Consider the following 25,836-nt stretch of genomic DNA (forward strand, 5'->3'; position numbering starts at 1 on the left):
TGGAAACAATGGGACAAGATTGGTAAGCTTAGTGCACCACCTGCCTCTCTTGTTGCAGCCATCAGCGTTTTAAGGAGGGCCTTGTAGGAGGAGAAAGCAGCAGCTTGGTGGCTGTTTAAGCTGGAGAGGTGGTGTGGGAGAAAGCAGTGTGGGGCGTGTTTGAAACACACTAACAACTTGTAAATGCTTTTGGACAGGAACCGGCCATGTCTGCTCAGGGCCTAGCACGCTGGGCTCATGCAGATCATTGTACCAATGCCTGCCTGGCAGCTGCTGTGGCCGACAACCCCCAGCTGCATGGAGCCAGCTGGGTAGCATCAGGGACATGCATTGCCGTGAACTGGATCCCCCTCTCACAGCCCAATTAAGAAACCATCTGCCTAACGAGGTTCTAAGCAGGGTGGCATTGCATTTGCAGTGTCTTTCCTTTGCTGGCTGAATGGCCCCTGCATCTGATTGATTGTCAGCTGGCTGTGACAAGGTACAGTACACCAACTGTAAACCCCCCCCCCCCCCCCCCCCTGCGGCCAAGTCTCAGCTGTGGTTTATTTCCTTCCCATTCTCCCCTGTGCTGGTGCAGGGGAAGGGGGGAAATCAGTGGGCATGACACTTTCCAGCCCTAGGGCAGAAAAAGTGGAGCCCTTCATGGATGTGGGTGAGAGGTAGGAAGGTGAGGGCATGCCTATCTTCCCCCCCCCCCCCAGAACACTGGGGGCTCTTCTGCATCCTGGCAAAGCCTGGACTGGCCCATATTGTCTCTGCCCCTGAGGAGCTGGGAGAGCCTGCAGGGGCAGAGCAGCACTAATGGAGCTGATGCCGAATTACTTAGCCCTGATAATGCTTACAAGGCTTGGCCATGCTGGAGTGTGGGCACTGTTGATGTTCTGCAGTTTGATTTTTATCCAGTAGAAGGCAGGTACGTGCCTGTACAAGTCTTTCTCTCTCTCCATCTTCCCGCCAGCAACAGAGGCAGTTCTGAGAAGGGCTGCAATTCCCTCCCTTCTCTGGCTCAGCATGGGTACTTTCGGGACAGCACATTTGCACAAACACACGGCCCCCCCGCTCAGCTCTGCAATGATTTATAACATGCAGGCTGCTGCCAGGTGTGGGACAGCTACGGTGTAGAGGGGAGTGTGAGCTGAACCTGCTGGCAGTGCTGCAGGAGGGGAACAATGGGCAAGAGTGCAGCACATGCAGCAACTGCCCCAGGAGCCCAGCAGGGACCTGCAGCGCCCACCCGGGATTGAAGCAAAGGCAAAGCTCAGCTGCTTTGACCCAGTGCTGCCATGGCAGGGAACAGAGAGGAGCAGTTACCAGAGTCCTGCCCCCCCCCACACACACACCTGGCAATAATTCCAGCAGAGGCTCCCCAGCTGCTAACCCCTTCAGTACAAAACAGCCAAGGAAACCCTCATTGAGACAACTAAGGCTGGGCTTTTATTTTGTCATTCCATAAATACAGTTGCTGCACATCAGTCGACTGGGCATTCCCGAGCACACTGGAGCCAGCTGGCTTTGCCTACAGTTGATGCAGTTATAGCTATAGCTAGGACTGTGGTTATTGTTATCTCTCTCTCTCGCTAGAAAAAGAAAGCGCTTTATTTACATACAAGGGTTGAATGTAAGACAGGAAAATAACCCGTGTGGTTATTCACAGCTTCTGGATGCAGCAGAAGTGTCAATGGTAAACAGCAGGGCTCCCTGAATGTTGTAGAAAGCACAGTAGCACACGTAACAGTAAGACTGCACCTGCTCCACAAAGTTACACTCCTCACAGCAAGAACAAAATACATAAGAAACAAAGGGAAGCCCTCGGCATAGGACACAGTGGTTCAGAGCAGAAAAGGCAACTGCAAGTTGTGGGAAACCCCATAACCAGTGATGGGAGGGTTTTGATTGCCTTTGGATTCTGTTTGATGGTGGCATTAATCCGTGACTTTGAGGTGTTCACAGCATCAGAGGATAGCTGATGCAGGGCCCTGCCTAGTGGCCACAAGCTGGGTGTTTGTTTTCTGGCTCACAGCAGAGGGTGCTCAAGTTCCATGTAAATACATAGTTACAGCAGGTTAAAACCAGGCCTCCTACCATCCAGGAGCAGCTGGACCAAGTGGGGGCACTTGAAATACAAGTGCAAAGATGAAAGTCACCACCACATGCCCAGGCCCAGCGCTGTCAGCAGCGACCTATAGTGGCGCACCTGACCCACACCCTAGCCCAACAGAGGTACCACAGGACCCTGTCTGGCCTGCAGCAGCGTGCGGATAGAGGCACATTTTCACTCCTAGAGACATGCTATGTCACAGCTTTGCAAGATTACCAGCCATGGCACAGGGCCCTTGTGTGGATGGGGCATGCAGACTGAAAAAGAAACAGCTCAGACCAACACTTCTGTAACATTAGACAAGAAAACTCCGTATTATCTACTCTTTGGAAACTATTTTCAGACTATGGCCTGACGAGAGGGCAGGGGCTTTGTGTTCACGACAGAACCCATTGTGCTTGGAAATAACTAAAAAAACCCAAATCTCATGCTGGTCCTGGTCTTCTCTGCTAGTTCCTGGCGCACTCACCTAGCCCATGCAGGGAACAGATGGTTCATTTCCAGCAGCAGAGCACGAATGACTCAGGACCCGGGGTATGGACCAGATACAAATGTCAGGTGTAGCAGATGCTCATCCCCTGCCCTTGCTGCTCAGCCTGGGATTGGGTTCCGGGGAGCATAAGGTGAAGGCACACCATAGGACAGCACAGGAGCAGCTGTTGCAGGATGAAGCCAAGTACTATTAAAGGGGAGCCTGGCCCCACTTGTGTTAACGGGCCCCAGGTTAAAGAGTGTTATGCAGGCTCATGGCAGCCTGAGTTTCCTAAGAGGTAGTTGAGGAGCACGCTTAGATGGACCCGTCTCTTCCCCAACTGCTTGGGACTGGAAGGCTCCAGAGCACCCCTGCAGTTAGTGAATGGGGGGATGCAGCCCCCCCCCCGCCCAGGGCAGAGAAAAGGCAGGGTCCTGACCTCAGCCCTTCCCCGCCACCTGCATGGTTGGCGTGAGAAGCCCAGGCAGGGTGTTGCACGCTGGGGAGCACATGGCCCTGGGAGCATGGGGTGGGGCTCTCCTCCCTCGTGCCTGCCCAAAGGACGTAGCTCGCTGCAGCTCTGCACAGGCACCAGAGCAGGTTAACGCAGCAGGGAACTGCCCAATCATCTTTTTAAAGCAGGTTAAAAATTGCAGCCGTGGTCTGTACAACTTTTAATCCAGCCTCTGTCCACATGCAAACCCTAAGGAAAGGAAGCTGGCCATAAACAGGGATAGATTAAACAGAGCAGGATGGGTGGCTGGGGCATGAACAGCAGGGGCTGGGCAAGAAAGCATTTGGTAGAATGGCCCGTTGCTCTGCTCTGCAGCAGGGCTCTGAACCCTGGCCCAGGGCTGTAACCTCAGTGCAACCCGTCACTCGCAGGTGCCAGTTTTTACAAATTCAATCTGGGATCAACTGCACTGGTGCAAATCACAGCTGGTCCGTCTATACTGGGGGTTATAGCCAAGGCAGCTACCCCAGGGGCTGGGAATGGATAGCTGACAGCATGAGCCCATGCCACTGACTGTAAACAGACCAGTGTGGTAGGGGAGCAAGGGGGTGTTCAGAAATGACATTTAAAAAGGAGTAAGATGAAAATGTTCAAAGCTTATCAACTTTTGTTCTCCTCCCACTGCAATAACCCAAGGTGTCAGAGATGGATGTGTTTCCATTAAGGCTTGCATTTTAAAACAAGCCTGAACTTTGTTCTCCTCTCCATAGAGATGTGTGTTGTTTATTTGTATGTTAGGTCAGAGCTCGGATCCTGCTGCACCTACCTTCACACAAATTGAATCTCCACCCATACGCCAAATAAGCACTGTCTGGGTAGTGCCAATTAATTCAAGAAATGCAATTGCATTTTGAGAGCAACTTCCCAGAGTGCTGCAAGGGGAGTGCTCTGTGCTTGGAACAGCTGCCTCCGAAATGAGAAAAACAAACAGAAGCACTAATATTTGTAAAACCTAAATAAAGGCAGCCGGAGTATTGGAAAATGTTAACCCCTGCCAGGGAAAAATGATTCCCCCAACACAGTTGCTTTATCATTGTTCATTAGTATTAATCTGTCTTTTTTGTGGACAATTCATATTAGATGTTTCTGCTAACCTTAAGTGCTGGAATAATTCTGCACCCTAACCTGATAATAGCAAGTGGTGCACACTTACCTGTAGTCTATCTATGCAATGGTTATTGGAAAATACTACCAACATTATACCCAAAATGAAAGTACGTGGTTTCTACAGTAATGCAAACGTCTGTGGCTTTTACATCTGAGAGCAACTACTGTGAAGTTTTTTATCATATCGCATCTGATTTACAGAAGCATCCCCCAGGGGTTGATAGAGCCACTGCTGAAATGCAGCCTCCTCTGGGGTGGAAAGTGGCAGCTGTTTAGCAGCACCAGTAACACTACCTAGGAGTTGAGGCAGGAAATGAATTCAAAGGCCATGGATTTGTTGACTGTTATAGCAAGTTGACTCAGTGGTTTCACAATATTGTAACAATTCATCTAAATTCCTGAAAAACTCACCTCCTTTTTATGATAAGATTACTAGGTTCTCCATTTCCATTAAAGATTAGTCTACCAAAGGATCTGAACTGGCAAGAGAGACCAAGCAGTCTGCTGCTCAAATGAATATTTCCCTCTGTGATTATTCTGCAGATAAGGAATCAGTGAAGCAAGTACCTACAAATACAGTCTGAAATTTTAGGGGGAAGTTGGTACCATATTAGGTGACAGCCCGCCCAAGCCAGGCATCTGGTACACGAATAACGTTTTTGTAACATACAAAAAATATTTTTTTGTTCAAAAAGGCAAAAGGTTCTCAACAATATGCACTACAGCTGTTCAGTACCGTGAGCAGCACCCAGCCATAGACCAGACACAAACACATCTGGAGGCTTGAACGCCTTAGTCCGACATTTTCTTGGTACTAGGATTAAATTGCTCATTATCATCATTTATTGTGTGCAGCTGGTAATGATGCCCCATGATTGTCTTCTGAACACATGTAAACTAAATCTCTGTCCGCCCTGTTCCTTTGAAAGCAATGGTTAGCTCAGACAATTTGAGAGGTTGCTTATGAAATATCACAGATTCTGGGTGTTAAGGAAATCAAGCACCTAAAATTAAAGCTGAATGTTTCTTGGACAAAGATTAATTGATGGTCTCTGCTCTCTTTTATACTCAACAGTTAATCTGAAGTTTATCCCTGTACATGTAAAACAGTCTAAATGTTTAGTATAATTCATTCACTTCTAGGTTATAATTTTACAGAGGAATTAATGAAACTTGCAAGATGTTCATGTTAAAACAGCGCACCGTGCTAGGGCTGTTCTCTCTAGCAGCAAGAGTGAGTCTTAATGGAATGCGTCAATGCCAATGCACCATTTCCGTTCCAAGTCAAAAACTATATCCTGCACTCAGTCCTCAACAAAACTCCCAGTGAAGCCAACTGAGGCCAAGAGGAGCTTGGGCTGAGGACATGGGTCCAGGCAGTGGGCTTTCGCTCTCTCTGGACAGACCGAGTGGGCTCAGGCCTTGCGTCAGATTAATTGTGAACACCACCACCTCCAGAGGTAAACATTAGGCAATAGAAAGAAGAAGAAGAAAAAAAAAAGCATCCTGACAAACACCACATGCCCCAGGGTGGGCCTTTGGGAGGCTACAGAATCGTGGATCATGAACTCCTACAGCTGCTTGTCAATAGCTCAGCTGCTTTACTTTGAGTACTTCAAAAAATAAAATCTTCTCCTTGAGCAATATGTACAAAGTGAATTAAAGAACAGAAACAGTTGGGAGATGCAAGCAGTAGTCCTGGAACAGCTGTTTCTAACATGCTTAGATGGTTACCACAGACAGTCCGGCACACTCACACTAGCCAGATCACTGTAAAAGCCAGCACTGCTTTGGGAGTGGAGACTAATTCAGGCTCCAGTACAGTGTGCGTGACTATTCAGATCTGGCCCGTACACCATTTCACTGGAAGAATTATAATGAAAATCAGTGACATTCTGTGGTTTTGTGAAAAAAGTAGTTTCTTCTTTTGAAAAGGAAGCCCAGACACTAATCATCTAGGGTAAAATCGCAGTTTTGACATACTCTTCCCAATCTGCGTCTTTTCTTGCATTCAAAATAAATGTTACATAATAAGCCTACGTTGTCTTGCAGCAACATTTTAAACAACGTCTCTATAACATCTTGACATGTTGTATTCTTTTGATGCAAACCACACTCTTCACTTTGCTTCAATAAAGCTTTAGCAAGCAAACAGAAGACTAGGAGTTAAGAGTAAGTCCAGGTGGACAGTGTGCACAGTTAAGATCTGTAGTCCTTTTTGCTGTATGGTTTATTGCCCAAAATACTATCAATCTCGTGTATAATGGAAGAGGACAATTTTGGAAGAACCTGTACACAACACACACAAACAAACAAAATCAGAACATAAGGCGATGATGATGATGTTTCAACATACCTAACAACCTGCAAGATTTGAGCTGAACGCAAGTGCTAACATCCCCAAAGCCAGTAGAGGGAAGTGGTCACTGGTAGAGTTTAAGGAGATATTAATGAAAGCACATATTATCGAGATGCACAAGAGGCTCACTAATAAACTGCATTGATCAGCAGATAAAACTACCTACATCCTCACTTTTGACACCAGCAGGGGTGGATTGATCAAGTAATGGCAATGAGCTTCCCTGCAATCACAATTTATATCATGGAAAATACTATACAATTCCTGACAGCTTTGGAAAACCAAGGTAAACCAGGAAAGCAAAATCAGCCAAAAACAAACGGCTGAAATACATGATTAAAGAAATAAAACACTGAAGGAACCAATAATGCCTGGAATTCACATCCATACATCATGTACAATTTAGTAGCTAGAAAGGTCGATGGGTTAAACAACAGGATTTTCAGAGTAACTTTGGTTCACCGACAGAACAAAATCACGTTTTCCCATAACAGACAAAGGGCCTGATGCAAAGCTCAACTGAGAGAGTCCTTGGATCAGTCTCCATGAGAACTGAGACAACTAAATGGTGTCCTGGCTCATAAGCCTTCTCTCACTAAATTAGCCCACTGTAGTAGCCCCTGTTAACATCTGCAATACTAGTGCAGCTCGCAAGGCACATGCAACCCTGCACTGATCTATTAAGAAAGTTGCAATACGGTTCATTGCTTTTTAACTATATATATGCTATAAAGAGTTAGATACTCTCAAACTCTGAGCAAACAAAAGATCATGTCTACATTTTTAAGCAAGGAAAACGCGCCTGGCTGCATGTGGGAACTGACCTGTATTGCGCCAATATTCTCCATTAACTGGTCTGCATTGGAAGCGCCCAGCAAAACGGAGCTGACTCCTTCGTTCCTCAGGCACCAGGCTGAAGTAAAAGAAAGGGTTCTGGGAGCCAAGTACAGAGCACTCAAGTCACTCTTTCCATTCATAAAAAATGCAGTGCAGAGCGGCAGAGAAGCAGCTCTTCAATCTTGGACTACAACTGGCCAAAGAGTCGAAGAACAAAGTGCAAGGTGATGTGTGCATTATAACCTGTTAGCATGTTTAGAGGCAGGTTGGATGAGGGGAGATGCACCCAGACAAGGAAGATACCTTGGTCAGGCTTTCTCTGGCCATGCAGGCTGGCATTTCCCTGCTCTGAAGGGGCTCAGCTACGGTTTCCACCTGCCTCAGGCAATGAATATTCAATAAACACCACAGCCCAGAGACAGAGGAACCAAAATTCCAGTCTCCTGTGAGCTGCTTTTCATGCGAGCAGGCAAAAGAAAAGCAAGGAGTTAGATGGGCTGGTCTGGAATTCAGCGTCAATGCCATGGAATTAGGCTATTCGTATCCAGTGCCACTGGGCTGCATTTTAGCTACAAAGGACGGTGGCCAGGCCCAGCCCCCTTGGGAGCTCTTTGTGCCTCGTAGTCCGCTTACCAATCGCGAGCTGTGGCAGGGTGCATCCCAGGCGCTCTGCAATGGCTTGCAGCTCTTTCAGTTTTGCTTGCTGTCTCCTTCCCTCTTCGCTCAGGATCTTGTCTTTTAGCCATTGGTATCCCTTTGAAAAGAGGCGTATTGAGAAGGGGGAGGGAAGAGTTCTCAGCATCTGCCTCCTTCACTGGGTGCTTCTAAAGAGGGTGTGTAACTGGCTGGGGACCCAGACTGACATACTGCATGCCAGAGCCCTCTTGGACCCATGTCAGCTCCCACTGAAAGCAATGGAAAGATGCTTCTGCGAGTCAACGGGGGGCATCAACTCCTTGGCAACAGTGCACTCACGGTGTGTCCAGAGGCCAGTGCAGGGGATTCTTCCACTTCGGCTCAGAACACACACAAAACAAACCTCACTGTCATCTCGACTGTTTGCTCCGCTTCGCCAGAGCCAAAAGCAGCTGTGACACTATTGCTCTGGCCCATAGTCAAGGGGCTGCCCATAAATATTTGGGGCTATAACACAAAGATATCGAGGATTCCCTACAAGGCCCCCCAAAAACGAGTGCTTTAAGCACAAGAAACAAGAAGTGAAGTAGATTTCTAGCACACAGGGCCCACTAATGGTGACCCTCAGAGGGGAATGTTAGCACAAGAACCAGAATGCGTGAGGTCTCCCAGTTGTGATTCTGTAGCAAACCTAACCACACCTTTGCAGCAGGAGATTAATAAAAGGTAGATCCCCTCCAACAATAGATTAATTAATGCATGTACAGAATTCATTGTAATTGGAAGCTAAAAATATACAAGGAGGGAAGCTTTTTTTTTTGCCTACAGTGCCTGACCTTGAATGTGAGGGCGTGCAGATTATCAGAATCAACTCATTCAACTGCCCTCTCATATGATCCTGAAACCACACTAGTCTCAAGCAAGGAGATTATGTATTGGGAGGCAACAGGGAAAAACCCATACTGGCTGCAAGATAGACATCAGATGCAAGTGGTGATAAAGAGAATGCTTTCCACCCCGGTATCCCTCCTACATTAGCAACAACACACAAAACACGCTTCATCCTCTCCCTCACCTTCAATGATGCTCTAGAGTAAGGGGGGATTCCACCATCGTATTTTCCAGAAACAATTCCGCAGGCCAGCGGGGACCAGGTCATGGCACCAACCCCTGATCAGAGAGAGGAGAACATTTACTGAAGACACGGCATGGTCCTTCTGACAACTTGGGGGCCCATCGATTGCACACACTGCTATCTGCTGGTTTTCTTCCTACTTTTAGCATCTCTCAGTAAGTACTGTTAGAGAACTAGACATTTTCCTTTGTGATGTGTTGGTCTGGGGACAGCTGTATGACCCCTGCTCTGAAATCTTGCCCCTAAAGTGAGCAAGCTAAGAGCACAGGTAAGAAAAAAAATTAGGGATGTTCCTAGCAAAGCTGGTGGGAGGAAGCGAATGGGAAGGAGGGAGCAGAGTGGGAGGAAAAAAAAAGAAAGGGGCCCTTGAAAGAGATGAAATACTTGGACAAGCAGGAGATATTTTCCCAACCTCTTTATTCTTGGAATGTTTTATTCCTTTTAAAAGAGTCTAACCCTAGGCAGGATTTTTGGGCTGATAGTCAACAGCTCTTGTGCTGCTCTTTTACATAACTTCCGGTGCTATTTGTGCACAACTGTACATGGGGAATACCTAAGAGAGTATTTTATTGTGTGCTTGATGCTGCCAGGTGTTGAGCATGTGGGGCCTGAGGCAGCAGAACATGCCAGCCTGCGATTAATTTTAAATCTGGTGCCATTTAAAAAAAAAAAATCTACAAAAATGGTCTTTCGTGTCACTGCTCGTGTGATTGAATAGTTAAGGCTTGCCACAATTAAAAAAAAAATTTCAACTGATAATATTGATGGGGTTTTTTTTAGCATTATTTTTTCAGTTTTCATCCATTTAAATTTTCATAGTTGTGGGAAATTATGGGGAGCATCAGACAGTAGTCCCTGAGAGTCAAAATACTGAAAACACCAATTGTCAACATCGCATGCCAAAATAGACAAAGGAAATATCCTTAAATCAAGTGGCATTTTTCCTTACTTTCTCTAACTGTACATTTTGATTCTTACTGGACATATTTTTTTCATTGATTTGTGTCTAGGGTGAAATTGACATTTATGGACAAAAATCGAGTCCCTCCAAGCCTATAAATATTGCGTGTCATTAAAGACCCTCCCTGCTAAGACAACACAGATGTTAATTACTCTAGCCATAGAACATCTCCTTTGTTTGGTTTATTTAGTGAAGCAGTTTTAACAGGAGAGACCAGGCTGCCCATCTTTGTAAAGTAGGAAGAGCTTTGGTCTGTCTAGCCCTTCAAATGCCCAGTATACCAGTGAATCACTGTTTGCTTTACTTGGAGGCTTCCGTGCCGCATCGGCCAAGCCTGTGCTGTGCAACTCTAGAGAAGAGTTGTCAAGTCTGTGAATGAGCCAGCTTTGACTTCTCTGGCTTTTTTATGTCTGTAAGAGGCAGTGTATGTGGGTGTCTCTCTCTGTCTCTCATGCACACACACAAAGGTTTGTCCGGGTGCATCAGGAGTTTGGGCAGTGGGCCACAGCACTTAGAAAGAGCAGCCTGGAATTAGGAAAAAAATTCTGATTAAGATCTAAACACATAATCCTGTAAGAGGATTTCAGACACCAAGTGACTTAGCATGGCACAAATCATGGCAGGTTAGGGCGTGCAATGATCACTACAAGGCACTCGGAATTAAACGGCAACCAAAGGAAGGATGCACGTTTTAAAGGCAGCAGCTCCGACTCTGTCCATGAAATGTTGCATCATGATCACACACTGGACTAGCAGTGGGGAGGAGACCCCAGCGAAAGGGCCAAGACACCAAATGAGCAGCAGCGCAGCCTGGCCAGAGCTTGGCTATTGAGGCAGCGCTAGATCACACAGCGTGCTCCCTGTGGCTAGTGTTTGCTGGGCCAGAGGCTGGGAGAAGCGTGGCTTTCTCGTGACAAGGTCTGATGCAGCTGCTGAGATTCCCCCCCCCTAAAATTGTGACTGTTCCTCCCCAGATTATTAGTTTTTAAAAAACATTTACTATTTTTTGGCCATTTTCAATAGCAACACCCCCCCCTCCCACGATCCCCCCCATGCACCATGAATACGGACAAGCTTCCTGTAAAGCCTTGTGCTGATGCGGCACGTTATACATGCCAAGAGACCCGGGGTGGCTCTGGTTAGTGAGAAGAATGCTCCTGAGAGCTGGCAGGGCAGGTCAGATCGGAGTGCTGGCCTATCTCTAGATTGCAGCGCTCACGTGTGCCAAGAATAACAAGACCTCGGGCCAACCCCTGCCCATGGAAACCAGTGGCCTGTTGCCTGATGATTATTTCTAGAATTGCCTTTCCCAGAGGGACAAAAGCCAGAGGCTGGTCATCCCAGGCAGCTGAGGCGAGCTGAGCATCAACAGACCCTTCATCACAGGGCCAAGAACCTTGATTCCTGCTCCCTGCCCTGCCCTCAGCCAGTCTCTGAGAATATGCAAGGCTCAGGGGGAGGGGGGGTGTCTGTACCTATCTTGTGAAAGAGCTCAGGGAGCTGCACCTCCACTTTCTCCCTCTGGAACATGTGGTACTCGGCTTGCTCACAAATCGGCGGGATTAGGTTGAACTGCCGCGCGACCGAGTACGCTTCCTGCGGGCATAAAGACAAATGCAAATCAATATAATTCCTCCCTTCCTACCGGGCAGGGCTGCCCCTGCTCTCCTCCTGCAGGAGTTCGTCCCCCCAGCACAGGGGCTGGGTCTTCCACCTGCCTGGGGAAAGAGCATAAACCCAGCACATGCAGACAAGGCCCATTTATTGCAGAACAGAACTAATTTGTTTTACTGTGGCTTACAGGGATCCAGGCTTGCTGAACAAGCTGGGCCTGGAGGGCCCAGTCCCATGGGAGATTTACCCATTGGCAGGCCCCAGTGGGAACTTTGTCTCTGACTTTAAAGGGCAGGCTCAGGGTCTGTGTCGCCCAGTGCGGGTGCCCAGGCTCAGCCCACAGAAGTTTGGATGTGAGGTACCTCCCGGCGCTCTGCTGCCGGGTGTGCACTGACATGGGAACACCATGTGCTTTCGTGGCAGGATAGCCACGGCACCCACCTTTTGAAGTTTGTCTGGAAGGGGCTAGGAAAGGTCTAGATTTGCCCCAAGGGTTCCTGAGATGCTGCCTTGGAGACAGAACATGGCATCAGCCCCCATGTCTGCAACTGCATGTTACCAGGGAGATGGCAACATGGAGAGGAAAAGGCCACGGGCTGGAGAGTCTCATCTCAGAGGGTTTAGCTACAAATCATGTTAATTTGCCCAAAACTTTGAGCAGATTGAGCCAGCCGAGCACACCGAGCAGGGAAGTGCCGGAGGGAAAATTCTCTCTTCACTGGAGTGCGCTGCCTCAGTGAGAGGATGTGAGAGGGACACTGGGGAGCCAGGGCCGGAGGGGGGCAGAGGGTGGCCGTGGGCTTGTGCAACGCAGCAATGAGAGGGATAACCCACTCAGATGTCCTCCTCACTAAATCCCCACGTCTGCGCCCACAGAAGCCGTTACTGTGCTGGCCTTTCCTCTGCCTCCAAGTTTACTTCTTTTCCCAGCCAGGGAACCCTTTCCCCCAATGCCCCGAACCCGACACACTCTGATGAGTCATCTGATCAGAGCTAAAAATAATTAAAGCTAAAACACGTCTGCAAGCAGTTGGCTCCTGACAGCGCCTGTCTAATTAAATCACCATCACCACGGCGCTGTCCCCCGAACACCACAGAGAGGCACTTCGCGCTGGCGACTGCCGTCTGCTTGGCCTCTGCTCAGCATCAGCAGCAAGCTTCACCAGCACACAGATCATTTATTTACGGCATGCCTCCCAGGGCTTGCATGTCAGCAATGGGAGCACACACACACACACACACACACACACAGTACCATGATCTCCATGGAGCTCCAGCGCGATGTTCCCCAGTACATGGCCATTCCCTGGTTGATAACGTGGGTCATTGCTCTCACTGTCTCTGTGGAAAAGGAAGGGAAGGCAAGGAGGGAGCCACATTAGAGCCAGGAGCGAATCGGAGGCTATTCAGTAAAATAAAGGCTAGGACACCAAAAGGAAAGGGGGGCTTGGACTGCACAGACATCTTGCAAGCAGTGTACTTCCAGACTTCAAACTTGGAGACAGGAGTTTTACAAGGAAATTAACAAACAAACAAAAAAGCCCCCTCCAAAAAAACAAACCAAAAACCCAGCCCAGAAGACAGATTGCTCTTGAAATTATTTTCCCATATTTATTACTTGTCCAAATCTGTAGAAAATAACCAAATGCAAAAATAAACAAACAAACCAACAACTGCCAGAGATTAGAATGGAAAGTGACATTTTTATGGCCACTTATGCTGAAATGAGGGTGAGAAGAAACAGATGGATGTGAATTATGATGCTGCAAATGTTGAGTTTTGTTTAGTTAGTTGTTTTTTGGAGGACCAATATGATTAGCTTAGAGGAAAATAACCATTTGCAATGGACCAAAGAAACGTAATGAGGTCACAATCAAACAGGTGAAATGCAGTACAGCGTCATGGAAAACACTGTCCAACTTCACGGATGTTCATGCTCTCCTGTTAGATGGGAGGTGCGGATGGACAGGAGCCACAGGATATATAGCATCCACGTGTAGGGAAAAACCCAATATCTTCAAGATGCTACAAAAAACTGTTTTAGATGGGAAAACCCAGTCTTCAAGTCTGAGGAAAACCAGATCAAATCCACCAATATGGAAAAGCGGTCACAGGAGGGAAGACATTAAAAAACAAAAAACAACAGTAGGAATGTTTTTGGGAGACCAATTCTTTGGGTGAGCAGGGCTAGACTTCTTGTGTGTGGTGAGTAGTTTGGGAGAGGGATCTGGAAACAGCAGAGTGTTTATGCAGTTCCTAGCACCTTCCAATTTTGCTTCTGGGCATCACTGTTCTGTTACACTGAGATTTCTGAACCAAACTCCAAAGTCCATTCAGAACTCTGTGTGCAGGGAGAGATGAGCCCCTGAGCATCTGGAATCAAAGGTGTCAAAGAACCAGGAATGCAGGAGGAGCTGGGATTGTTGGATGTTAATGAGAGTTAAAAAAAAACCAAACAACCTCATCTCCAGCTTTGCCCTTAAAGCTTAGCTGCTGGGAACTTTAGAGATTATTACTAATAAGAAAAATTCATCATTAGAAAATCCCTATTAGCTGTGAAAAACAGATGACTGCTTTGTGTCTTTATAAAAGACAGAATTTAATACTGAAGCTGATTGTAGGAACCCATTAAGTTAGTTTGGCCCCATGGTTATTATTGCATCTAAAAATAATTAATATCCAGATTTTTCTCTTTTGAGGGTTGCCACAGTGATGCCTGGTGGGCCGTCCCAGCACTTTCCAAAGGTGCTGAATGGATGTAATGGATCCAGCAGGGAAAGGCAGCTAATAATAATACATTGCTTGCAAGGTTGGTTGCAAATGTTGCGGTATAAAGGAAAGGCTGTGAACAAGTGTTTCTAAAAACAATCCATTAACGGTTTGAAAAATAAACCTGTTATATAATTCAATCTGATTATACACAGACACTCTCTCTGACAAAAGAGGTGTGTGTGTGTATATATATATATATATATATATACACAAATGTATAAAAATAAAAATATAACTCCCTGTCTTCTGTCTGTTTCCAGGTGGGAAGCAGTCTATGCTATGTATTTGCCTAGCTCAGTGCAATGCTAAAGGGCCATGCTGGAACATAAAAGAGACAGGGAATGCAAAACCTGAGGCTCCTCAGTCAACACTAGCCCAAATGTTTTAAACGGCTACTGATTTTGGGTGCTCTGAGTCAGTCAAGGCCTGATTTTCAGAGGCACAGAGCGTCTACAGCTGCAGTGGCTGCTAATGGCAGATGCAGATACTCAGCTCCTGTGATAATCTGCTCTGGTGCCTCCAGCCCAGTTTCTGAACTGGTGCGAACGTGCGTTGTCCTGGACGAGACTTGGAATCACACTGTTCACACAGGTTCAGCCGCCCCCGTTGCTGACACTGGCGCTGAGCATCTGGTATTTTCCTTCATATAGAAAAGGCTTGAGAAAGCAGCAGAGTTAGAAAGAGCAGTCCCCTGGCCTGGTCTCCACTCCCCTTCCCCCCGGGGCTGCAAGCTGCACATTGCAAATGTCTCCTTGGAACACAAAGCACAATCCTTATTACGTTTGTGAAGTCACAAAGTAGGGGGAGCTCCTAGATGGTGGCTTCATTAAGCTGTGCTAAAATTCTTTGCCATGGGGGCTAGTTGGGTAAAGTTCCGATGAACAGAGAACTCGCTACTGAGCACCCTTAGGAGACAACGGCGGAGTCATCCCTTTGCTAGTTTCAGTGTTTCTCTCGCCCCCTCACAGCTGCTGTAGGAAGTGCCACTGAGCGAGCAAACAGTCTTAAAATACAGAAAATGGAGAGAATATTTTTCACTCTACAAAAAGCTCATCTCTGGGCTGGGACCAAACATGGAAGGTTTCAGCTCCAAGGAAGGAATCGTTAGGAAATTCTGGGCGTACAAAACAGGAGAATGAGGGAAGTTCAAATGTCAAGAGCTTTACAGCTTGGACTTTCATGAAGGGAGATTCCAGAAACAAACCATTCCTGGAAAGGCCATGTAAACTGCTGGATCTAGGAATGCATTTGGCATCGGGGCAGCAGTCTAGCTGTCTGGGACAAATCCTGCTCTCAGCACCCAGTCCAAGTAGCTGGAGCCCCCATCGGGGCAGAGGAATCCTCCCACATCAAGATACAGGGGATGAAATCTTGACCTTATTTAAGTCAATGGGAGTTTGGTCATGAACTTCAATGGAATCAGGATTTCACCCAGTCTTTGCAGCTGCCCCAGGCCAGGAGTATTTAACAACCACAGCTTGTAACTTAAAGAAAACACATACACACACAAACACACACCAAGATGCAGAGTAACAAATGCAAACAATCCCAATCTTATCTTTTGCCTTTGCTCTCCCTTCTCCACAATCCTCCTTTGTCTCGTCTGAACTTTGGCAAACAGAAGATGATATCTCTGCCCCATAGAGCTTACAGTCTAACCCGCTATGCACATTTACGGAACTGCATTAGCAACCCTCACCTCCGGTTTTATTTCTCTGAGTCACAAACTCTCAGACACCTCTGTTTTTGGTTTAATGTAAGCTAAATCTGCCAGTTAACATGGGAATTTATTGCTTGACTTCTACTTGTCCAACAAACTGCTGCTGCCCCATTCTGTCACTTTCTTTTCTTTTCTTTTTTAGAAACACTGTCGGGAATCCCTGTTCAGGCTCTCCAGCCAAGTCTGAACCATGCAGGCTGATTCTGAAGCCAAGGCATAAACTCATGCCAAGGAGAGAAGCAAAAAGAAAAAGTCACACCAGGCTTAACATGTCCATCACATGCACTGACACAGTGTGACAGTTTAGCCAAGCGCTGGGCTTGTGCAAACTGAAGTTTCTCACAGAAATAAAATCTGGCAGGTCTGAAGTATATCTTGCACAAGATCACAAACTGCTAGAAGGAGGAAGAGTAGCCCATCATAAGCAGAAAGAGCAATGCCTATTAGAGCCGGGCAAAATGGGCATTTCTTAGGTCACAGGACCAGGCTCCGTAGGCTCATACAGCCTGTGTTACGTTTGGTCATTAATTGCATTCTACTTGCCCCCTTAATTTAAAAAATCCCATTAGCATGGAGATTGGAGACTTGTCTTCCCAAGTTCTAGACACTAATGCTTGAATAACCATATTAAAAATGTGCTGCAAGAAGCGTTCAGTTCAATAATCAATAGGAGTAAAAAGACAATGTTCTGTACCTATTGTACATATTCATAGCTGGAGCTGTGAAAAGTTGGTTGGCTGGTTATATATCCATGCCAGTCTATTAGCTGTTTCGTCCCAACCTATTGCTGGTAAAGGGATGCACCTCTAGTCGGAATCTGACTCCGAACAGGGCTGAAAACTCTGCCCTATTTTTTAATGTAGTCTTTGGTCAATAATTTGCCACCACAGGGAGCCCAGGTGCACAGAATTTTGCCCAACCCTAGCAATACTCATAAAAAAACCAAACCAAAACAAAAAATATCCAACCACGTTCCTTATGCAAGACCAGGCGCATTAAAAGAGGTGAAGAAATCAGCATAACACAGTCTAGTCAGTTACTGAAATGATGACTTTGATAGCCAATTCATTCACTTACCAGACAACTGTATTTTCTGATGCTAATGTAAACTCATCAGCACTCAACCGACACCCTGGGCTTTAAAGCGGACAGTCTTGTGGTCTTTAAAACCTCTGGGTGAGGAGCATCACAACCTGCTCATTCTCCTGGACTACTGATTTGTTCACCCTGATCCTTGAATTGCTCTCCTCCAACATCACAAGCATATTAGGAACAGGTATCATGTTATTTAATGAACCAACAAATTAGGCTTTAATGCAGAATTTCAAACTGAGGGGATCTGCTGTCATCCAGACAAGCATAGCAGAAAATGGCATGTCATGCATTGAACAAAGGAAAGGAACAAAAGAATGAAATGACATGAATTGAGGGAAGGGAGAAACTAATAACTATTTTGCTTTTTTCTTTTTACTTGCAAGATGTTCTCAAAGGCAAGTGGGGTTTATTTTTTGTTTGTTTTCCTTTGTGCATTTTATGGAAAAGTTCGTTGTTGGGGAAACGAAATAGTGTAAATAAAAATACAGAGTCTGTCCCATAAAATGCTGTTTGGACACGGAAGTCAATATTCGGACTGCGGGTACGATGTACCTTCTATGATGAATGTTCTTGACTTGGAAGAACTAAATGGGTCCCCTGGTGATAAAAGAAAGATTTAAAGAGACCAGAGTTTACAACTGCTGGCATATTACAGTGAACGGCATGACAAATGGGTATGGGGCTGGAAGACGACTAACCCCCCCATCAAAGCACCATTAAAACAGGCTGTTCCAGAAGCAGAGCATATCCTGAGAAGCCCCCTTCACAGGGGAATAGCAGGGAACTGATGTTGCAAAAGATTTTTGGTTCGTGTGTTTACATATGCTGAACAAGCTAACACGTGAAACAATTAGAACACACACTGCAACTAAAATTCTGTCACCAAAATCATGATTAAAACACTCAAAATATCAAAAAATAAAATGCAATGAAACAAAACTCAGACCTGGTTTGACTAATAAGATGTTAAATTAACAAGGAATTAACCGTTCCTTCTTCGAATGGGTGAGTATGTAATCCAGAAATGGGACAGGACACGAAATGAGAAAAGTTAGATCTGTTGCATCTGTCAAGATGATACAATCTGCTAGCACAGCAGCTTGAGAAAATTATAATAATAGTAATTCTATTTATTATTTGTATATCACAGAACTTAGGAGCCCTAGTCATGGACCAGGGCTCTGTTGTGCTAGGTGCTGTACAAACAGAACAAAAAGGGAGATCATAACACAGAGAGAAGCATGTATTTCCAAGAATCCCAGTTCAGTCTGCAGCACAAGCCCCAAAGGGACAAGGACAGCATCACATTCAGGCCTGGGAAGCCTAAGCATAAGAGAGTTTCCCCATGACATTGAGAAAGGCAAACGTTCTCCGAGAATCCCTTTGGCTGGTGCCCCTCTATTAGACTTTGGTGGGGGACAGAGGTTCTGGGGCTACATGGGTTCTGGGCTACATGGGTTCTGCATGTGCAATTATATGTGTGCATGACCATTTTTATGGGTACAGTTTGGAAGGTTTTGAAAATTTTCCCCAGAATGTCTTTTGGTGCTTTTACCAGCACTTTCTCTGTTGTTTTTACTACAGTGATACCTAACCTAAAGGCTATTTGGCAGCCCATAGCCAGTGCTCCTATTCATCAACACTACACAGGTTAGAAGTTGCACCCTACTTCTGGACGAGATTGGTGAGACCGTTGCTAATCCATCGATCTGACAGTCTGTCGCCTGCTAACCATTACCCCAGAACTGGAACAGGAACTTGGAGCGAGCGCTGTGTGAAGCTGGCTGTAGAACCTACCTTCCATGGGTGTGTTGGGATCTGGCCTGTTAGCGAACACGACATCCACATACTCCAACTGTAGCCGTTCCAAAGAAGCCTTCAGACCTGGCGATGAGCAAACAAATACAAGGGCCATCAAGCATGTTTCCCCACGGAGCACCCAAATTCTTTAGCACTACCTCTCCAAGAACCTCACAGCACTTTGCAAAACCAGGCTCCTTCGGCCTCCAGCTGGGCAGTGGAAGGAAGAGCTGCACTAACAGTCTTGGGATGGCATCCCGAGGCGCAGGGCTCAGAGCTTTGCTTAGAGGCTGTCCCAGAGCATTTAGACCCACATCTGTGCTAGAGGGCTGTGTCATGCCACATGCTTCATGGTCAGCCCTGGCTCTGTGCTGCTACATCGGGAAGGGCAGTCCCAACTCAAGCCTTCAAACCGCCAGCCACCCCCCACACTTCCTGTTTGGTGGCGCTAGTCAGAAAGAGAATGAACAAAGTCTCAGGGGAAAGTTGCAGCTATGGTGACACTACAACATATCCAACCTCTGCCACATCGGGGCCCATTGCCAGACAATTGGAATTACACTTATACTGACTCTCAGGGGAACATGCAGTTATAAACAGCCGCTACCAGCACATGGTGCTCCCCTTCCCCACGCCTGCTTCTAAGCCACGAGGTCATTGTTTCAACTGTTTGCATCTGAAAGGCACGCTGCAGTGCCACTAACAGCCACCTTGGGAGGACAGAGCCTCCCCCCCCCCACCTTCCTGGGCAGAAGGTGTGTGACCATGGGTAGGGCATGGCGAAGCAGCTGTGGATGCAGCCCAAGGGATAGACTCAGCTAGAGCCCTGTCAAAGAGCACACACTCGAAACAGTGGTTTTGTTCCGTCTCCTAACAGGAATTTCCCAGGATCCCCGTTCCCTCAGACTCCAGGAGCCTTGAGCACCTTCCTTCTCCTGTTAGTTCTGTCCTGAACTCCTGTTTCTAGGCTTGTACTGTTTTCAGTGACCAAACATGAGCTGCTATGTTACTGATGTCCCACCTTAACATAAAGCAGCAGCACACAGGCCTCGATCCAGCAATGTACATAAGCAAACACCTAAGATTAAGCATGTGAGTGGTTTCGTTGAGTTTAGCTGGGCTACTCATGCTTAAATATAGGCATGTGCTTAGGTGCCTTGAAGGATCAGGATCATAAACAGGATTAAAGCACACGTGCTCGCTCTCACCTTCTATGATGTGTTTTCTGGACAGTCCCCTCTCAGTCTCTGCTCTGAAAAACAACAGATCCAGGTTAACAGTGTGCAGTGCAGTGCAACTAAGACAATTACTACTGTTGGTCAAACTAGCCAGTGTTACCTACTTTCCTCCCCAGAAGATTTTGGTTGTTATGACCAGGCTAGAGCGTCTGTAAAGAGAACAGAAAGAGTCACTGCATGAACTGTGCAAAGCGGACGTTCACACAATCCCTTTTGCCCTCCCTGCTCTTCTAGATAACCAGCCCAACACTTATCACCCCAAGGTGCGGCAAGCTGGCCGCTTCTAGTTACAAAAATACCCACGTCACTTCCCAACTCACCGGTCCATGTTACACACGTAGCTTAGACCCCAGCACTGCTCTGAGGGATGCTGGAACACACCCTGAAGAAGTCTATTGGCTTTGCAGTGGAGTTACTCCTGATTTACCTCAGCTAAGTAAGGTTAGACCCAGGCCTCAGTGATATGCTCGGCTGTTTGAACAGAAACCGTGACCAGCACAGATCGGGGGGTGTCCTCTCTAGGACATACCTCACTGTAAATGATCATGGGCTTAAGGTCTTTAGGGTGGGATTGTCAAGAGTGCTGATCAGTGTTTAGCAGCACAAGTCCCACTGAAAATCACTGAGGCACTTCTAAAAGTCCCAGCTTTGGGTCTGGCCCTGTCTTCCAAAGTCACTTTGCTTCAGTGCCACCCAGCAGGCTATTGCACAGTGACTATCAGGAGAAACTGCTACCAGCTCCAACTTCTGTGAACATAGTCTTGAGTAGGCACCAGGACCACAGTAGTTGTTTCACTCAGACGGCTGTTTAATGAAAAGGCATTATTCGCGAGTCTGAATAAAAATGTTTGGACTCTTAGATCAGTGTCCATGACCGCTAAAACCAGACTATATAGAAGATAATTGTGCCCACATCACTATATGGCTGTGAAACCTGAGTACTGGCAAAGGATCCAGAGCAAAAGTTGCCAACATTTGAAATGAGGTGTTTGCGCCACATCCTAGGCATAACAAGGCTAGACAGATTAGTCTTCTACAGATGTCATCATTTGTTAAAAGTGCAGTGTGTGACTACAATCATCAAAAAGGCTCCAACTACAATGGTTTAGCCATGTTGCTAGAATGGCTGCCTAAAATTCTTCTTTATGGAAGAGGGCAGGCCATGGATGTCCATGGAGACAGAGGTATAAGAGGGTATATAAAACTACTCAGGCGACATGGACTCAATCTGCTCAAAACCTTGGCATTGGAAAAAGGAGATGATGACTAGGCACATGGGGTGCCAGAGTTTGCTTCTGAGAGCTGACAGAAGAGCTCCTCATGGGATTTGCTAATAAGTCAATTACCTTTAATTACGGAGAGTGTAGTCACATGGTAATTAATGCAAAGAAACAATTTTGGAGGAACAAGATGACAAGTATAAATAATTGAGTGGGAAGAATGTATCTGATAAACACTGGCTGGGATGATAATTGTGGCATTCTGGAGGGAAGGAAATACAGACGGACAGTCCTGCTATGATTAATGATTCATGCATAACTGCAGCGATTTGGTATTTCAAATGACTCTTCCTTGTGGCGTTTACAATTTGAAATAAATGTCAAACACCTCCCTGAAGAAACTCCACTCTGCCTTGACCCAGCCAGGACAGGGCAGAGGTGACAGGCTGTAATGGACTGAAGAGCCCTGGCCATCTTCATGAGAAAAAGGAATGGAGCTTTACCTGGAGAAACACAGTTTAAGAGACCTTTGTCTTGCTTGAATCTGGCATACACCTTGGGCACCAGAGCTATCAGAAGCCCAAACACCAGCAATGAAGAACAGGGTTATTATTTCACGCCAGTACAATAATCTAGAAGACAGAAACTCTATCTCCCATCACAGGAACAAGCCCAGAGCAGGCAGCAGCAATAAAAGATCACTCCCTTATCCTGCCCTGCTCCTTTCCCGGCTCTGGAGGGATCACTGCTAGGGACCAGAGAGGGGACATCAGTCTCTGTGCCCCAAATTTAGTGCTCACTGATGCAAGACTTCCTGTAGATCCCAGGACAGTGATTTGACTCTTCACCTTGCTACCTACCTTTAATTTCCTTCTCCCTATCCCATCAAACACAGCTGTTACCAAGGAAACTGCCAACTGCATAAAAATGAAGCACTGTGGGTCTAAAGTGGCACTTGACCCAAAGAAGAATAAAATTACCTCCAACCTTTCTTCTTAATAATATTTCCCAACACAACTTCAGCCCTGCAACAAGAGAGAAACAAACACAAATGATGATTTCATCAGACTGCTATAGAAATTAGGTCAAAACCACTTCAATCATGAAAATTAGCTGTATATGGAGTTAACCCATGTAATTCAAATCCCTGGTGTTAAAATGTTACTAAGGAGCTAAGGAGAACAAGACAATTTGAGGCTAAAGATGCTGCCCCATCCACCACCCACTCTGAAGAGTATTATCGGGCTCTCTGAACAAGGAGGAATCCTGCAGGCCATTTACACTGCAGTACAGAATGAAGTGACAGCTTGAATTTTGTTGGCATTTGTCAGGGGCAAAGATAAAAATATCTTGATCACAGGCAAATGTAATTTCCTCCTTCCTAAATAAACACATGGGCTTGATCATCACATTGGGATTAATTGTGTTGCTTGTTCTTATTTGGCACTACAGCGCTAGCACTGGGAGGAGCCCAAGTTCCAATGCAGCCAGAGGCGAGGACGCTATCAACTGAACTATGCTAACATCTGTGCTTGGACTGTGGGACGTGCCCAGACACACACTGATGGGAAAAGTCAAAGTGACTGACGGGTCTTCACTCCTGGCCATTTTAGGCATATTGTATTCCTGGGCAATTTAATTTTTAACATGCAATTATTCAAGAATCCTCTTATTCGGGAGCCTCCATCATTTCCAGACACAGTCACAGACAGGAAAATCAGACCCTTAGTCATTAACTTAAACACAGAGATGTGTGTGATGCTTCATCAGATTTGTTCTGTGTTGTGTAAGCATCTAACACCAGACAGGAGATGTTGAACAGGTCAGACTATAAGGGCCTTCATTCTGTACCATCAAGAAAACATTCCACACCACAGATTAAACCCAAGCGGCAGTGAATTAATTAGGATTACTGAAAGTGTTAGACACACAGCACAAGGCATGTTGAGACTCTTGCACAAATGCTCCCAACTTTAGTTAATCACCAAAAGACGCCCCCTAAGAGCTATAGGACAGGGGTTCTCAATGGTATTTTGCATACTACTCTGACCATGCCTGCCTTCATGTACGTTAACTGCCCATCACGCTTTACTCTTCATTCTTTGTAATGCCCTCAGACAAAGCCTGCAGGAGAGAAAGCTGCTCCCTGCCTGTCTGCATTTTCAACAGAGCTGAAACTATTGCAATTTCTGCCTACGAGTATCTGGCACCGGCCCTTCGCTTTGCTGCCAGCTACATTCTCATCACTCAGCCCCCGCCACAGCTTCTTCCTGGTTATTGCTTGGACTGCAACAGGACATAAGATCAGGCCCCACTGTGCTAGGTGCTGTACGGACCACAGGCAGACACGCTGCTGCCCTGAAGAACTGACAATATTTCAGCTGAACCCAGGCACAAATTGATGTAAAGAGGAGCGGAAAGTTTAATGAAAAAGGAAAAAAGTGAAAGGAAAAAGTCACTGTGCTTACATGGGTTAGCTGTAGCACAGTGCCGTGGATTCTAGCTGTTGGAAAAGTTGAGAAAAAAATCAATAAAATCAGTTCCCCCTGACTGCTGCTCAACCCATCTCCTTCTTTTCCTAATGCAGCCCCTTCGCACAGTCACCAACATACAAACGTTCCTTACAACGTGCTGCCTTTTCCCATAAAGGAACATTGCAAGTGAGTTAGTGTCACAAAGGGCTTTTAAAGAAGTAGATGCTAGAATCTATATTTGTAGGGAACCAAAAAATTATAGGACTCCTTTGTGGTTATAGGGTGACAAAAGGGCAGAGAGTGCAGCCTACCTGTTCTGTAACATATTTTTTGAACTTCTGGCTGTAATTTACTTCTTGATAGTTTTTAGAGCAGAGTTAAAATAACTGCCCAGCTCTGCTCCTGATGGCACGGAAGAGAAGCTGGGCTAGTCAGGAAGTGCGGTACCTGGCAGTGTAACCAAATCAGTAAGACACGAGGACAGAACAAGCTGTGCTCAGCCAACCAAAAAACAGAGCGCAACAGTCTCAAAACCTTCCAGCCACCTGAACTAAAACAGGAGCAAGCCCCTGTTAATCTCAGAGGGGTCGCGGACTTCCAGATGGAGCTTTTCTGCCCCAGGAGAATTAGGGGGAGGCTGCTCTTTGAGAACACCTAAGGACTTGATTCTAAGACCCTTCAGTTCAACAGGAGTTGGAGCAAGACTCTTGGGATCTGGCTGTAGGTCAGTGAGTTAATTCAAACCAGCCTGTAGGGGTGTTTGTTGGTTTTTGCTTCCTAGCAAGTTTTAATCATTCTGGGTGAAACTCGCCCAGGTGCTCCCTAGGGCTGATGTGGGAGCCGAGTGACGCACAGGACTCGTGCATGAGCTCAGTTCAGTAATTGCTAGGGCAGTGGGGCTCAGCCTTCCCACATGACTGTACCCCATCCAGGAGTCCGATTTGTCTTGTGTATCCCAAGTTTCACCTCACTTAAAAAGCACTTGTTAACAAAATCAGACATAAAAATACAAAAGTGCCTCAGCACATTATTACTGACAAATTGCTTCCTTTCTCATTTTCACTCATCTAACCCCTGTACTGATCACCCATCACTCCCCTTAGACACCGCAGAGCAAATACTCCCCCTCCTTCCTTTTTTGTATTAATTTTTTCCTCTAATACAAACTGGTGAAGAAAATATTTTTAGATGTGAAAGGGGTGGGGGCTGCTCAACATCCCCCTCCCCTGCTACTCACAGTCTGACCTCTTGGATATCACATACAAAGGCAAAGAATTGCTAGCTTGTCTAAAAACCAGGCCCAGTTACCCACAGAGGGATTCAGACCACCTGCTAGTAATATGCAAGCAAATGCCACGGAAACCTAGTGAGAGCAGGAACAAACACTCAGTGCCTCATGGCGCCTACCTTTTCTATTTCTATTTCCCATCAGCATCAGGCTGTGACATTTTTCTAACAATTGAGACGGGCTCTGTTGCTTGTGATGTATTGATTGCCTCTCCAAATCTATTGTTAGCCATGCACTCCTTTCTGGTTCACAGCAGAACCTTGTTTTTCCTGGGCACTATACACACCTATAAGGTGCTGGTAAAAGACAGTATCTCTGAGAATAGTTATAGCTGCTCAAGCACCATTTCATAGCAATTTGTATAATCCTAATCCCTTAAAAACCTCTGCCATCCAAATCTCCAGATCCTCTGCACAGGTGCCCCCATTTATCAGTCCAGACTTCCCCAGGCTCTTTATCTAGGCAACAGGGGTGGAAGAAGCTCATTCTCTGA

The 25,836-nt window shown here is 46.3% G+C and overlaps 1 protein-coding gene across 6 annotated transcripts in view; it reads right to left on the minus strand.

The window, feature by feature from the left end:
• Positions 1 to 1,414: 1,414 nt before the first annotated feature.
• Positions 1,415 to 25,836, minus strand: part of KCNAB2 (potassium voltage-gated channel subfamily A regulatory beta subunit 2) — a 100,623-nt gene continuing 76,201 nt past the window's right edge. For all 6 annotated transcript variants that reach the window (XM_067567091.1, XM_067567090.1, XM_067567092.1 and 3 more), the window contains 10 exons: positions 22,562 to 22,606; positions 20,466 to 20,510; positions 20,332 to 20,375; positions 19,121 to 19,207; positions 12,992 to 13,077; positions 11,598 to 11,718; positions 9,102 to 9,196; positions 8,024 to 8,144; positions 7,378 to 7,466; positions 1,415 to 6,483 (listed from right to left, as the gene is read on the minus strand). In XM_067567091.1, the coding sequence (XP_067423192.1) occupies positions 6,394 to 6,483; positions 7,378 to 7,466; positions 8,024 to 8,144; positions 9,102 to 9,196; positions 11,598 to 11,718; positions 12,992 to 13,077; positions 19,121 to 19,207; positions 20,332 to 20,375; positions 20,466 to 20,510; positions 22,562 to 22,606 (823 nt within the window). In that variant the 3' untranslated portion in view covers positions 1,415 to 6,393. The remainder of the gene's footprint in view (positions 6,484 to 7,377; positions 7,467 to 8,023; positions 8,145 to 9,101; positions 9,197 to 11,597; positions 11,719 to 12,991; positions 13,078 to 19,120; positions 19,208 to 20,331; positions 20,376 to 20,465; positions 20,511 to 22,561; positions 22,607 to 25,836) is intronic.

The sequence above is a fragment of the Emydura macquarii genome, unplaced genomic scaffold (genome assembly GCF_026122565.2).
Source record: "Emydura macquarii macquarii isolate MOO-44397 ecotype Brisbane River unplaced genomic scaffold, CSIRO-AGI_Emac_v2 contig_2768, whole genome shotgun sequence".
Lineage (NCBI taxonomy): Eukaryota > Metazoa > Chordata > Testudines > Chelidae > Emydura > Emydura macquarii.